This window comes from Colius striatus, unplaced genomic scaffold, assembly GCF_028858725.1.
Source record: "Colius striatus isolate bColStr4 unplaced genomic scaffold, bColStr4.1.hap1 scaffold_40, whole genome shotgun sequence".
In the NCBI taxonomy this organism is placed as follows: Eukaryota; Metazoa; Chordata; class Aves; order Coliiformes; family Coliidae; genus Colius; species Colius striatus.
Window position 1 is genome coordinate 2,383,511 of NW_026908523.1, and position 13,537 is coordinate 2,397,047.

At 55.1% G+C, this 13,537-nt stretch overlaps 1 protein-coding gene across 1 annotated transcript in view; it reads right to left on the minus strand.

Moving 5' to 3' along the window:
• The window catches only part of LOC133629375 (hydrocephalus-inducing protein homolog), a 115,124-nt gene extending 102,310 nt beyond the window's left edge, over positions 1-12,814 (minus strand). The window contains exons 1-5 of the mRNA XM_062020030.1: positions 12,722-12,814; positions 8,294-8,413; positions 2,972-3,106; positions 1,997-2,196; positions 392-516 (exon numbers count right to left, since the gene is read on the minus strand). Of these exons, the coding sequence (XP_061876014.1) occupies positions 392-516; positions 1,997-2,196; positions 2,972-3,106; positions 8,294-8,413; positions 12,722-12,814 (673 nt within the window). The remainder of the gene's footprint in view (positions 1-391; positions 517-1,996; positions 2,197-2,971; positions 3,107-8,293; positions 8,414-12,721) is intronic.
• Between the last annotated feature and the right edge of the window lie 723 nt (positions 12,815-13,537).

Consider the following 13,537-nt stretch of genomic DNA (forward strand, 5'->3'; position numbering starts at 1 on the left):
AGCAGCTCCCAGCACCTCATTCCTCTTGCAGGGCATCCACTCCAGCAACCCCCAGAACAACAACCACCTCTCACTTGTCTTGGAGGTGAAGTTGTGCCAGGGAGAGGATGGAGGTGGCTGGGGCAGTGGGGAAGGATGGCAGGGACTGGCCTGGGGAGTGCTGGGGGTGGACACTGTGGACATAGAGACAGGACATAGGACACAGGACATAGAGAGCAAGGGCAGAGCCAGCCTTGGAGTCACCCCTGAACCCCTTCTCTGCTCACTGCTAAGCTCTGAAACACACTTGGCAAGGGAGAAGGGTTTAGAAGTAGTCTGCAAAGCAAGTTGAACCCAGTTCTGCTTAGGAAGGGCTCTGGTTTGAAGGAGGCAGAGAGTAGCCAGCACTGACCTGTGTCATAGTGAACCATCAGGGAACCAGAGTGACCCCCAGTCTGCAGAGGGTGAAACTCCACTGTCACTTGCATGCTGTCACCAATCCCCAGGGTCCCAAAGGAGCAATCAACAGAGAAAGGGCTGCAACACATGGGGAGATGAGTCAGGACTCTTGTGGGACACTCAGGGACTAAGTTGCTTTTGCAGTCTAGCTCTTGCAGTTAAGAAATCACAGGCAGGAGAAGGAAAATGGGACCTACAGGGTCACAAAGAGCTTGGTGAGGGTTGGCCCAGCAACAGGTTGCAAATCATGATGGAAACAAGGCATTGCACTTGGTTTTTAGATGAGCAACTATGGCTTGCTGCCAGGTAAGCAGCTCCCAGCCCACAGACACAGCTTTAAGGCTTAGAGATAAATCCCACCCCACATGCTTCTGCACCATGAGCAGCTGGGCTTTGTGCCTCTTGTACAGCCCCACTTAAAACCCAAAAGTTACTGCCCTTAGTGCTCTGCTGAGCTGGTGTGTGCCATGCAGCAGCTCACACAGCCCAAGGGCAGGCAAGTTGCCTCCCTGTGTTTGCTCTTTCAGTCTAACAGACATTGCAAGACATTGGTCTTGCAAGATGCTGTGTTGGAGACACCATGAGGTGGGCAGGGAGGAACCTGCTGAGGTTCAACAAGGGCAAGGGCAGAGTCCTGCAGCTGGGAAGAACAACCCCATGCAACAGGCTGGGGGTGAGCTGCTGGAGAGCAGCTCTGCAGAGACAGACCTGGGAGTGCTGGTGGATAATGAGCTAAATATGAGCCAGCAACGTGCCCTCGTGGGCAAGAAGCCAATGGCAGCCTGGGGGCAGCAAGAAGAGTGTGGGCAGCAGGTCAAGGGAGGTTGTGCTCCCTCTCTGCTCTGCCCTGGTGAGGAATCATCTGGAGTCCTGTGTCCAGTTCTGGGCTCCTCAGCTCAAGAGGGAAGTGCTGGAGAGAGGCCAGTGCAGGGATACCAGGATGATCAGGGCACTGGAGCATCTTTCATATGAGGAAAGGCTGCAGGAGCTGGGGCTGTTTAATCTGGAGAAGAGGAGACTGAGGGGGGAGCTCATTAATAGTCACAAATAAGTGAATGGTGGGTGTCAGGAGCTTGGGACATCCCTTTCTTTCTATAGTAGCCAGCAGCAGGACAAGGGGTGATGGGATGAGGCTGGAACACAACTGTTCCACTTCAATATAAGACAATCTCTTTCCCTGTTGAGGTGAGGGAGCCCTGGCACAGGCTGCCCAGAGGAGGGTGTGGATGCTCCTTCCTTGGAGGGCTTCAAGACCCTCATGGAGATGTTCCAATGCCACCTCATCTAGGTGACCCTGCTTCTGCAGGGGGGTTGCACTGGATGAGCTCTAAAGGTCCCTCCCAACCCCATCACCCTGTGATTCTATGACCACAGAGGATTGCAAAGGTTTACCAAAAGCTGTGCCATGCCTCAAACATGGGAAGCAAGAGCAAAACCCAGGAGCAAAGCCCATCCCCAGCTATGGCTGCAAGGCAGCAGCTCCCACGCTCCTCTTGGTCCCTCTGTGGTACTTTTGGGCAGCTGTGTCTGGCTCAAAGGGGATGTGGAGCTGCTTCACCTCTGAGTGCTGATGCTGTAGCGAGCCTCTCTGTTCCCCAGGTTGTGAACCAGCAGTGTTTTCTGGGTGCTGCACTTGACTGGACAGACAGAGAAGTTGAGCTGGGCAGGGAAGTCCAGGACAGCACGTGCTCCTGTGGCTCGGATGGGCACTGTGAACTTCTCCCTCTCTGTGACACAGATGAGCTGATGGAAATAATCCTGCAGGGACAGAAAAGGTCTCAGCACAAGGCATTTAGCACCATCCCCTGCTGTTTGCCAGGACTCCAGCAGCAGCATTGAGTCGTGTCAGTGGTGCTTTGGACCTTCACAACCTCTCACCCCAGCCTTGGATGGGGCTGTTAACTGGCAATAAGGAAACAACCCCATTGATTCACCTCTTCCCTGGGAAACTGCCAGCACCAGGCAACACTGATTCTGAGGCACCAGAAGAACTTCACATAAGGGATCACAGCAGCAACACAACCTGCTTCCATCACCACTGCAGACCATGAAAAGCCTGGTTGTGCCATGGCACTAACTCCAAACCTCTGCTGCCACCTCCTTCAAGCTTGGCAGGGCATGCCCAGCTCTGTTTTCAAAAGGACTTTGACATGTACAAGATCCACAGTCAGTCTTTCTTAAGCTGGACTCAATCACTGCTTTAATGTCAGGTGAGAGGAGGGTCCATGTGCATTTCTCCCCATAGCATCAGAGGGACAAGGCTGGGGACACACACCCTGGAAGCTTCTCTGCTTCCTCTCCCCAGCCCAGAACCCACTCAGCTTTAACCCCAAAGTGTTTTGGAGAGGTGTTTGACAAGCATCACAGAAGCCAGACATCCCCATGGCAGATGAGGCTGCAAGAACCAGTTCTACACCTTTTGTCTGAAAAGAAAGAGTGGATTTGCTTGAGGAGGTGACCTTTAGATCTAGACAGATCTTCATGGGTCCCTTCCAACCCCCCTGTGATAACCTCTTGGGACCTCCAGCCTCACCTTGTTCTCCTCAGGACGGAAAAGGATGCTGAAAGTTGCCTGCAGGCCAGGTGCTACCTTACAGCACACACCACTGGGGCTGAGCAGCCTGAAGTAAGGTGAGCTCTCCAAGATGACCTTCACCAGCCGAGGAACCTGCAGGGAAGACATGAGAAGTGCCAGGCAGGTAAGGCACCAGCAGCATGGAGACACAATACCTGGATTGAGGCAGATGCATGTTCAATAGCTCCCAAGGATCTGCTTGCTTCTGCCTGCACACATCCAGGCACTCACCTGCAGGGAGAACATCTTATCTGAAGGTAAAACAGTGTGTGTTGTACTGGGGGAAGGAAGAAATCCACTTCTAAACCACCAGGCTGGGACTGGGGCAGTCAAGCTGCAGTGCCAGGCACTGGGAGTGAAATCCTGGGGATTAAAGCAATCCTGAAGAGCAAAAGGAGGGATGTGGGAAGGCAAAGAGACAAGGCCAGATACAAGGTGATGGCTAGGAGAAATGGGGTGATGGCTAGGAGAAAGAGGGCTGTAAAGATCAAGGGAGAAGCAGAACACACTACAGGCATCTGATGCAGGAGATGAGAACAGTGCACTTGCCAAAATGATGGAGAGCCAGAAGACCCCTCAGGCTGTGCCTCTCAATTATGGGCTTCAAAGGCATTTTCAGCCTTGAGATACACAACCAGCACTGACTCAAGGGGCAGGTTCATCATCCAGAGCCAGCCCCAGCTCTCTGGAGCCTCTCAGTGCATGGTGACTGCAGCCAGGCAGCTGCTGGTACAGGCAGGGTAGATCAATGGGGTTTGCTCCCTACACCCCAAGGTACCTGCAGGCAGCCAGCTGCAAGGTTCTGGGACACCACAAGCACACAGACAGCAAACAGGCTTCTTCTAGCACACTGATATCGATGCCTGAGCTCATCTCACAAAGTCTACACCAGCCCAGTGTGGTAGGTATCAATGGAAACCCTTCCATGGGCCATGTTCTCTCCTAGAGGCACTTTCTTACTGGTAGGTATCAATGGAAACCCTTCCATGTGCCATGTTCTCTCCTAGAGGCACTTTCTTACTGGTAGGTGTCAATGGAAACCCTTCCATGGGCCATGTTCTCTCCTAGAGGCACTTTCTTACTGGTAGGTATCAATGGAAACCCTTCCATGTGCCATGTTCTCTCCTAGAGGCACTTTCTTACTGGTAGGTGTCAATGGAAACCCTTCCATGGGCCATGTTCTCTCCTAGAGGCACTTTCTTACTGGTAGGTATCAATGGAAACCCTTCCATGTGCCATGTTCTCTCCTAGAGGCACTTTCTTACTGGTAGGTGTCAATGGAAACCCTTCCATGTCAATGGAAACCCTTCCATGGGCCATGTTCTCTCCTAGGGGCACTTTCTTACTGGTAGGTGTCAATGGAAACCCTTCCATGTCAATGGAAACCCTTCCATGGGCCATGTTCTCTCCTAGGGGCACTTTCTTACTGGTAGGTGTCAATGGAAACCCTTCCATGGCCATGTTCTCTGCTAGAGGCACTTTCTAACTGGTGGGTGTCAATGGAAACCCTTCCATGTCAATGGAAACCCTTCCATGGCCATGTTCTCTGCTAGAGGCACTTTCTTACTGGTAGGTGTCAATGGAAACCCTTCCATGGGCCATGTTCTCTCCTAGGGGCACTTTCTTACTGGTAGGTGTCAATGGAAACCCTTCCATGTCAATGGAAACCCTTCCATGGCCATGTTCTCTCCTAGGGGCACTTTCTTACTGGTAGGTGTCAATGGAAACCCTTCCATGGCCATGTTCTCTGCTAGAGGCACTTTCTAACTGGTGGGTGTCAATGGAAACCCTTCCATGTCAATGGAAACCCTTCCATGGCCATGTTCTCTCCTAGGGGCACTTTCTTACTGGTAGGTGTCAATGGAAACCCTTCCATGGCCATGTTCTCTGCTAGAGGCACTTTCTAACTGGTGGGTGTCAATGGAAACCCTTCCATGTCAATGGAAACCCTTCCATGGCCATGTTCTCTCCTAGATGCACTTTCTTACTGGTAGGTGTCAATGGAAACCCTTCCATGGGCCATGTTCTCCCCTAGAGGCACTTTCTTACTGGTGGGTATCAATGGAAACCATTCCATGGCCATGTTCTCTCCTAGAGGCACTTTCTTACTGGTGGGTGTCCAACACACAGCCAACATCAGGCTCAGCATCCCCAGCAAGGGAAGATCCAACACACAGCCAAGGTCAGGCTGAGCATCCCCAGATCCAACACACAGCCAAGGTCAGGCTCAGCATCCCCAGATCTAATACACAGCCAAGATCAGGCTGAGCATCCCCAGATCCAACACACAGCCAAGATCAGGCTCAGCATCCCCAGATCCAACACACAGCCAAGATCAGGCTCAGCATCCCCAGCAAGGGAAGATCCAACACACAGCCAAGATCAGGCTCAGCATCCCCAGCAAGGGAAGATCCAACACACAGCCAAGATCAGGCTGAGCATCCCCAGATCCAACACACAGCCAAGATCAGGCTCAGCATCCCCAGATCCAACACACAGCCAAGGTCAGGCTCAGCATCCCCAGATCCAACACACAGCCAAGGTCAGGCTCAGCATCCCCAGCAAGGGAAGATCCAGCACACAGCCAAGGTCAGGCTCAGCATCCCCAGCAAGGGAAGATCCAACACACAGCCAAGATCAGGCTGAGCATCCCCAGCAAGGGAAGATCCAACACACAGCCAAGATCAGGCTCAGCATCCCCAGCAAGGGAAGATCCAACACACAGCCAAGATCAGGCTGAGCATCCCCAGCAAGGGAAGATCCAACACACAGCCAAGATCAGGCTCAGCATCCCCAGCAAGGGAAGATCCAACACACAGCCAAGATCAGGCTCAGCATCCCCAGATCCAACACACAGCCAAGATCAGGCTCAGCATCCCCAGCAAGGGAAGATCCAGCACACAGCCAAGGTCAGGCTCAGCATCCCCAGATCCAACACACAGCCAAGGTCAGGCTCAGCATCCCCAGCAAGGGAAGATCCAACACACAGCCAAGGTCAGGCTCAGCATCCCCAGCAAGGGAAGATCCAACACACAGCCAACATCAGGCTCAGCATCCCCAGCAAGGGAAGATCCAACACACAGCCAAGATCAGGCTCAGCATCCCCAGATCCAACACACAGCCAAGATCAGGCTCAGCATCCCCAGATCCAACACACAGCCAAGGTCAGGCTCAGCATCCCCAGATCCAACACACAGCCAAGGTCAGGCTCAGCATCCCCAGCAAGGGAAGATCCAACACACAGCCAAGATCAGGCTCAGCATCCCCAGCAAGGGAAGATCCAACACACAGCCAAGATCAGGCTCAGCATCCCCAGCAAGGGAAGATCCAACACACAGCCAACATCAGGCTCAGCATCCCCAGCAAGGGAAGATCCAACACACAGCCAAGATCAGGCTGAGCATCCCCAGATCCAACACACAGCCAAGATCAGGCTCAGCATCCCCAGATCCAACACACAGCCAAGATCAGGCTCAGCATCCCCAGATCCAACACACAGCCAAGATCAGGCTCAGCATCCCCAGCAAGGGAAGATCCAACACACAGCCAAGGTCAGGCTGAGCATCCCCAGATCCAACACACAGCCAAGATCAGGCTCAGCATCCCCAGATCCAACACACAGCCAACATCAGGCTGAGCATCCCCAGCAAGGGAAGATCCAACACACAGCCAAGGTCAGGCTGAGCATCCCCAGCAAGGGAAGATCCAACACACAGCCAAGGTCAGGCTCAGCATCCCCAGCAAGGGAAGATCCAACACACAGCCAAGATCAGGCTGAGCATCCCCAGCAAGGGAAGATCCAACACACAGCCAAGATCAGGCTCAGCATCCCCAGCAAGGGAAGATCCAACACACAGCCAAGATCAGGCTCAGCATCCCCAGCAAGGGAAGATCCAACACACAGCCAAGATCAGGCTCAGCATCCTCAGCAAGGGAAGATCCAACACACAGCCAGGATCAGGCTGGGACTGGGGCAGTCAAGCTGCAGTGCCAGGCACTGGGAGTGAATTCCTGGGGATTAAAGCAATCCTGAAGAGCAAAAGGAGGGATGTGGGAAGGCAAAGAGACAAGCCCAGAAACAAGGTGATGGCTAGGAGAAATAGGGTGATGGCTAGGAGAAAGAGGGCTGTAAAGATCAAGGGAGAAGCAGAACACACTACAGGCATCTGATGCAGGAGATGAGAACAGTGCACTTGCCAAAATGATGGAGAGCCAGACGACCCCTCAGGCTGTGCCTCTCAATTATGGGCTTCAAAGGCATTTTCAGCCTTGAGATACACAACCAGCACTGACTCAAGGGGCAGGTTCATCATCCAGAGCCAGCCCCAGCTCTCTGGAGCCTCTCACAGCCTGGTGACTGCAGCCAGGCAGCTGCTGGTGCAGGCAGGGCAGATCAATGGGGTTTGCTCCCCACACCCCAGGGTACCTGCAGGCAGCCAGCTGCAAGGTTCTGGGACACCACAAGCACACAGACAGCAAACAGGCTTCTTCTAGCACACTGATATCGATGCCTGAGCTCATCTCACAAAGTCTACACCAGCCCAATGTGGTAGGTATCAATGGAAACCCTTCCATGGGCCATGTTCTCTCCTAGAGGCACTTTCTTACTGGTGGGTGTCCAACACACAGCCAAGGTCAGGCTGAGCATCCCCAGATCCAACACACAGCCAAGATCAGGCTCAGCATCCCCAGCAAGGGAAGATCCAACACACAGCCAAGATCAGGCTCAGCATCCCCAGATCCAACACACAGCCAAGATCAGGCTCAGCATCCCCAGCAAGGGAAGATCCAACACACAGCCAAGGTCAGGCTCAACATCCCCAGATCCAACACACAGCCAAGATCAGGCTCAGCATCCACAGCAAGGGAAGATCCAGCACACAGCCAGGATCAGGCTCAGCATCCCCAGCAAGGGAAGATCCAACACACAGCCAACATCAGGCTACACATCCTCAGCAAGGGAAGATCCAACACACAGCCAAGATCAGGCTCAGCATCCCCAGCAAGGGAATATCCAACACACAGTCAACATCAGGCTCAGCATCCCCAGATCCAACACACAGCCAAGGTCAGGCTCAGCATCCCCAACAAGGGAAGATCCAACACACAGCCAAGGTCAGGCTCAGCATCCCCAGATCCAACACACAGCCAACATCAGGCTGAGCATCCCCAGCAAGGGAAGACTGCCACCACCTTGCAGATAAAGATAAAGACACAGGTTGTTCTGCCACATGAGTGCCACTGCTCTCCTCCTCCTCCAGCACAGCCCCCAGCACTTGCCTTGTCCGTGTTCCTCAGAGTCAGTGGCGCTTCATAGACCTCCCAGGGCACGTAGTTCCGAAACACCACCTCTGCTGGGAAGGGTCGAAACAAGCTGTGCTCTGGGGCAGCTGCTGGGAGCTGGAGATGAGAGACAGAGCAGGGGGAGGTTCAGACAGAGCAGGAGCATCCTGCACTGATCTCCTGTCATGCACAGTTCTCCTGGTGAGTGCATCTGCAGGGAGCCAGAAGCTCACCCACGTGTGTTCTGAGCTCATCAGAAGATCCTGGACCACCCTGAGCAGGACAGAGCTGGTCAGGCCAGAAGAAAGTAGTTAGGAAAAAGACAGAGCTTTGAGAGCAGTGCTGGGTGGTGACAAGGTTCAGCTCTTTCCTCAGCATGACTTAAGGTGGACTTGGGATCTCCTCTGTCCACCAGCTTCCAATGGATGCTTCGCTGTATTCTGTCACTGTTGCATTGAATGCCACTGCAGAGGCAGCTCTAAACATGCACCCACAGCAAAGGCTCACACAGCAGAGCCCAGGCTTGCAGCAAATTCCTCCCTGCTTTGTCTCCCCTCACCCAGCTGCAGTGTTGCCACTCAGCACACATGGGTGGCTCTCCTGCTTCTCCTGCCACGCTGAAGCCAGTAGCTGCAGCACGCTGCCAGTGGCTTGTTGCCCTCCCCTGATGTGTTCCCAACCCACTGCTCCAGGGAAATGCTCAACAACCTGTTCCAGGGCTCTGCTGGCAATTTCCCACTGGACACAGCTGAGTAAACACTGATCCACACCAAGCACATCCACCATGCTCTGCACAGGGTGATTCCTCCACACCTCTGGCAGGATCCTGCAGCTCTGCACACCAGCTCTGCAAAACCCTGCAGCCCTGCACACCAGCTCTGCAACACCCTGCAGCTCTGCACACCGGCTCTGCAAGAGCCTGCAGCTCTGCACACCAACTCTGCAAGAGCCTGCAGCCCTGCACACCAGCTCTGCAAGACCCTGCAGCTCTGCAAGACCCTGCAGCCCTGCACACCAGCTCTGCACGACCCTGCAGCTCTGCACACCAGCTCTGCAAGACCCTGCAGCCCTGCACACCAGCTCTGCAAGAGCCTGCAGCTCTGCACACCGGCTCTGCAAGACCCTGCAGCTCTGCACACCAGCTCTGCAAGCCCCTGCAGCTCTGCACACTGGCTCTGCAAGACCCTGCAGCCCTGCACACCAGCTCTGCAAGACCCTGCAGCCCTGCACACCAGCTCTGCAAGCCCCTGCAGCTCTGCACACCGGCTCTGCAAGACCCTGCAGCTCTGCACACCGGCTCTGCAAGACCCTGCAGCCCTGCACACCGGCTCTGCAAGACCCTGCAGCTCTGCACACCAGCTCTGCAAGACCCTGCAGCCCTGCACACCAGCTCTGCAAGACCCTGCAGCTCTGCACACCAGCTCTGCAAGCTCCTGCAGCTCTGCAAGACCCTGCAGCTCTGCACACCAGCTCTGCAAGACCCTGCAGCCCTGCACACCAGCTCTGCAAGCCCCTGCAGCTCTGCACACCAGCTCTGCAAGACCCTGCAGCTCTGCACACCAGCTCTGCAAGACCCTGCAGCTCTGCAAGACCCTGCAGCTCTGCACACCAGCTCTGCACACCAGCTCTGCAAGACCCTGCAGCTCTGCACACCAGCTCTGCAAGCCCCTGCAGCTCTGCAAGACCCTGCAGCTCTGCACACCAGCTATGCACACCAGCTCTGCACACCAGCTCTGCAAGACCCTGCAGCCCTGCACACCGGCTCTGCAAGACCCTGCAGCTCTGCACACCAGCTCTGCACACCAGCTCTGCAAGACCCTGCAGCCCTGCACACCAGCTCTGCAAGCCCCTGCAGCTCTGCACACCAGCTCTGCAAGACCCTGCAGCCCTGCACACCAGCTCTGCAAGACCCTGCAGCTCTGCACACCAGCTCTGCACACCAGCTCTGCAAGACCCTGCAGCCCTGCACACCAGCTCTGCAAGACCCTGCAGCCCTGCACACCAGCTCTGCACACCAGCTCTGCAAGACCCTGCAGCCCTGCACACCGGCTCTGCAAGACCCTGCAGCTCTGCACACCAGCTCTGCAAGACCCTGCAGCTCTGCACACCAGCTCTGCAAGACCCTGCAGCCCTGCACACCGGCTCTGCAAGCCCCTGCAGCTCTGCAAGACCCTGCAGCTCTGCACACCGGCTCTGCAAGACCCTGCAGCTCTGCACACCAGCTCTGCAAGCCCCTGCAGCTCTGCAAGACCCTGCAGCTCTGCACACCGGCTCTGCAAGCCCCTGCAGCTCTGCACACCGGCTCTGCAAGACCCTGCAGCCCTGCACACCAGCTCTGCAAGACCCTGCAGCCCTGCACACCAGCTCTGCAAGCCCCTGCAGCTCTGCACACCAGCTCTGCAAGCCCCTGCAGCTCTGCACACTGGCTCTGCAAGACCCTGCAGCCCTGCACACCAGCTCTGCAACACCCTGCAGCCCTGCATACCAGCTCTGCAAGACCCTGCAGCTCTGCACACCAGCTCTGCAAGACCCTGCAGCCCTGCACACCGGCTCTGCAAGACCCTGCAGCTCTGCACACCAGCTCTGCAACACCCTGCAGCTCTGCACACCAGCTCTGCAAGACCCTGCACCTCTGCACACCAGCTCTGCACACCAGCTCTGCAAGACCCTGCACCTCTGCACACCAGCTCTGCACACCAGCTCTGCAAGACCCTGCAGCTCTGCACACCAGCTCTGCAAGCCCCTGCAGCTCTGCAAGACCCTGCAGCTCTGCACACCAGCTCTGCAAGACCCTGCAGCTCTGCAAACCTCCCACCTGCTGCTCCAACCCAAAGCACTGATGACAGGGTTTTGTCACTTGGGTACCTTTAGCAGAGGACCTACAGCCTCCAAAGGCCAATGCTGATGAAGGAGGGAGTTGTGACCCCAAACATCTGAAAACAAGAGGTGGCCAATTCAGCAGGAGAAGGGAAAATGGCAAACCTGTGCCCTTGTGTCCTGCCCCAGCCTCCCTCCAGGACTAGAGATGGGAGTTGAGCTCCAGCAAAGCCCAGCAGCTCCAGCAGAGCTTATTGAGATGGGCTTAGTGCAGATCAGGACTTCATTTCCCACTGTGGAAAAGCCTTTCACCCCAGCAGAGGGAACTCCATCCCTCCCAGCCATTGGAAAGAGCAGAAGGACCCAGTCACTGAGGTGTTTGCTGAGCTGGAGGCCAGTCACCACTGTGCACCCTCTACACATGTCACCCCCAAACAGCAAGGGGAAGGAAAAGGCTACCTTGTGATGAGAGCTTCTCCTCCTGGGTAGAAGCTGAGCAAACTGGGACCACCTCAGAGTGCTGGGCAGCCTCTGCTCCCTGCTGAGGAACTTCTTCACAGAGGCAGAGGGAGTCAGCTGAAAGGCAAAACACCACAAGAGCTACAGCAATGCTTTTGTCCACAAAGGGCTTTTCTTGGTCAGCTGCCACTGGTGAATAACTTGTGATCCAAACCACTTGCATAGTCCTGCTGAGCTGTTTGTCATCAGTGAACTAATGATACAGAGCACAATGAACCTTTTCTAACCAAGGGGCTTCAAGTAGCTTCTCCTTTACCATGGGATGTGACATGGCTGGGGATTGCTGCTCTTGGGGCATTGGTTTCCTCTAGTTTGGTGGATCCAGTGTCCTTTGAAGAGAGCAGGGAGGACTTGTCACAAATCCCTCAGCTCCATCCTCACACAACCAACAGACAAGTGGAGAGGTCACTGTTGGGAGAGCCAGAGGAAAGCAGCCAAGCAGCCTTGTCCCAGGACTGAGATGGAGAGGAATGGGTCCCAGTTTTCCTCATCTCCAATGAGCATTTGTTTTCTCTCTGTTCTGGCCTCACAGAGCCCTCCACAGAAGTGCACAGAGCTCCAGAGCCTCAGCACTAGGTCATCTCCATCTCCAGTCAGCAAAGGCATCACTTGTGGATGCAGGAGTTGCCCTGGACACTGTTTGCAGGGCTGGAGCTGTGAGCCACACAGGATGAGACCTAACAGAACCTCTTCCATCTGGGACATGCCTTAAGTCCTCAGGCAGAGTTTAAGCAGCCCACTACATGCCCAGCATCTTGGAGGGCAGCAGTTGGCATAGAACATACACCAACACAACAGAAGGCATCACTGCCCACACTATGAGGAGGGGAAGGAGCACATGCACATGCTTCAGCTGTGCCAACCCATTCCTTTAACTTGGCTCCAGTGGCATGCCCATGCAAACACCCTGGAGCTCCCCCAAAGCAGCTCACAGTCACACCATGAAGCCACCTCCAGCAGAAGCCCAGCAGCAGAGATGGGGAGGCAGTGTCCAGCTCCACAGCCCTGCTGGGAGACAGGAGGGACACACAGGGGAGGGACACAGTGGCAGTTTCACAGCTCCTGTGGGGGCCCACAGCAGGTACTTACAAGCTCCTTTGCCTCTCTGACTGGCTTTGGAGTAGAAGGTGGTAGCACTTTCCTCTGGAACCTCATGAAGCCATGGGTCTTGTCAGTGGCCATGTCTCAGCTCACCTGGAAGGAGCAATGACAGCACTTTACCAAGGACATCCAAGCTTCAGCCTCCCCAGGGCTCCTCTTAATCTACAGCTAAGCTCCAAGTCTCTGCCATCACTCCCAGTTGCACAGCAATTGTACAACTCATTCCAACTCCTTCTGTCTCCCAGGACTTGCCCTTAGACCATGCACCTCATTAAATCCTGCTGAGTACCACAGAGCTGCTGCATCCCTGCTGGTGACCTTCCTGCCCAAACCTGCCTCCTTCCTACCTTAGGACAGTGAATTCACACATCCCTACAAGGATTCACTTGGTGTAGTGCCCAGTCCTGCTACCTGGGAGCTGCAGCAAGCCTGGAAGGACAGAAGCTGGCCAAGGAACACACCTTTAGTGTGACTGTGCACCCACCAACACAGCCACAACCATCACCAGGCTTCCTAGAGTCCAGGGGCACTTGGAAGGCAACTGATAGGGCTTGGAAATGGGGCTGCCCAGCAGCTCCTCAGCTCTCACACTCAGTGGGAAGAGAAAGGAGAAGCTAGTGGGTTAAGGACAATGCAGCACAACAGTAGGAAGAGAGAAGAGAGTCATACCTGCACCAAAGCCAGCGATGCACAAGGTAACTGCTCCCCACTGGCAACCTGGTGATGTCACAGTGGAGCTCTGCACCCTGGGAGCTCTCAGCTCTGCACCCTCTGAACCCTCAGCTCTGCACCCTGTGAGCCCTC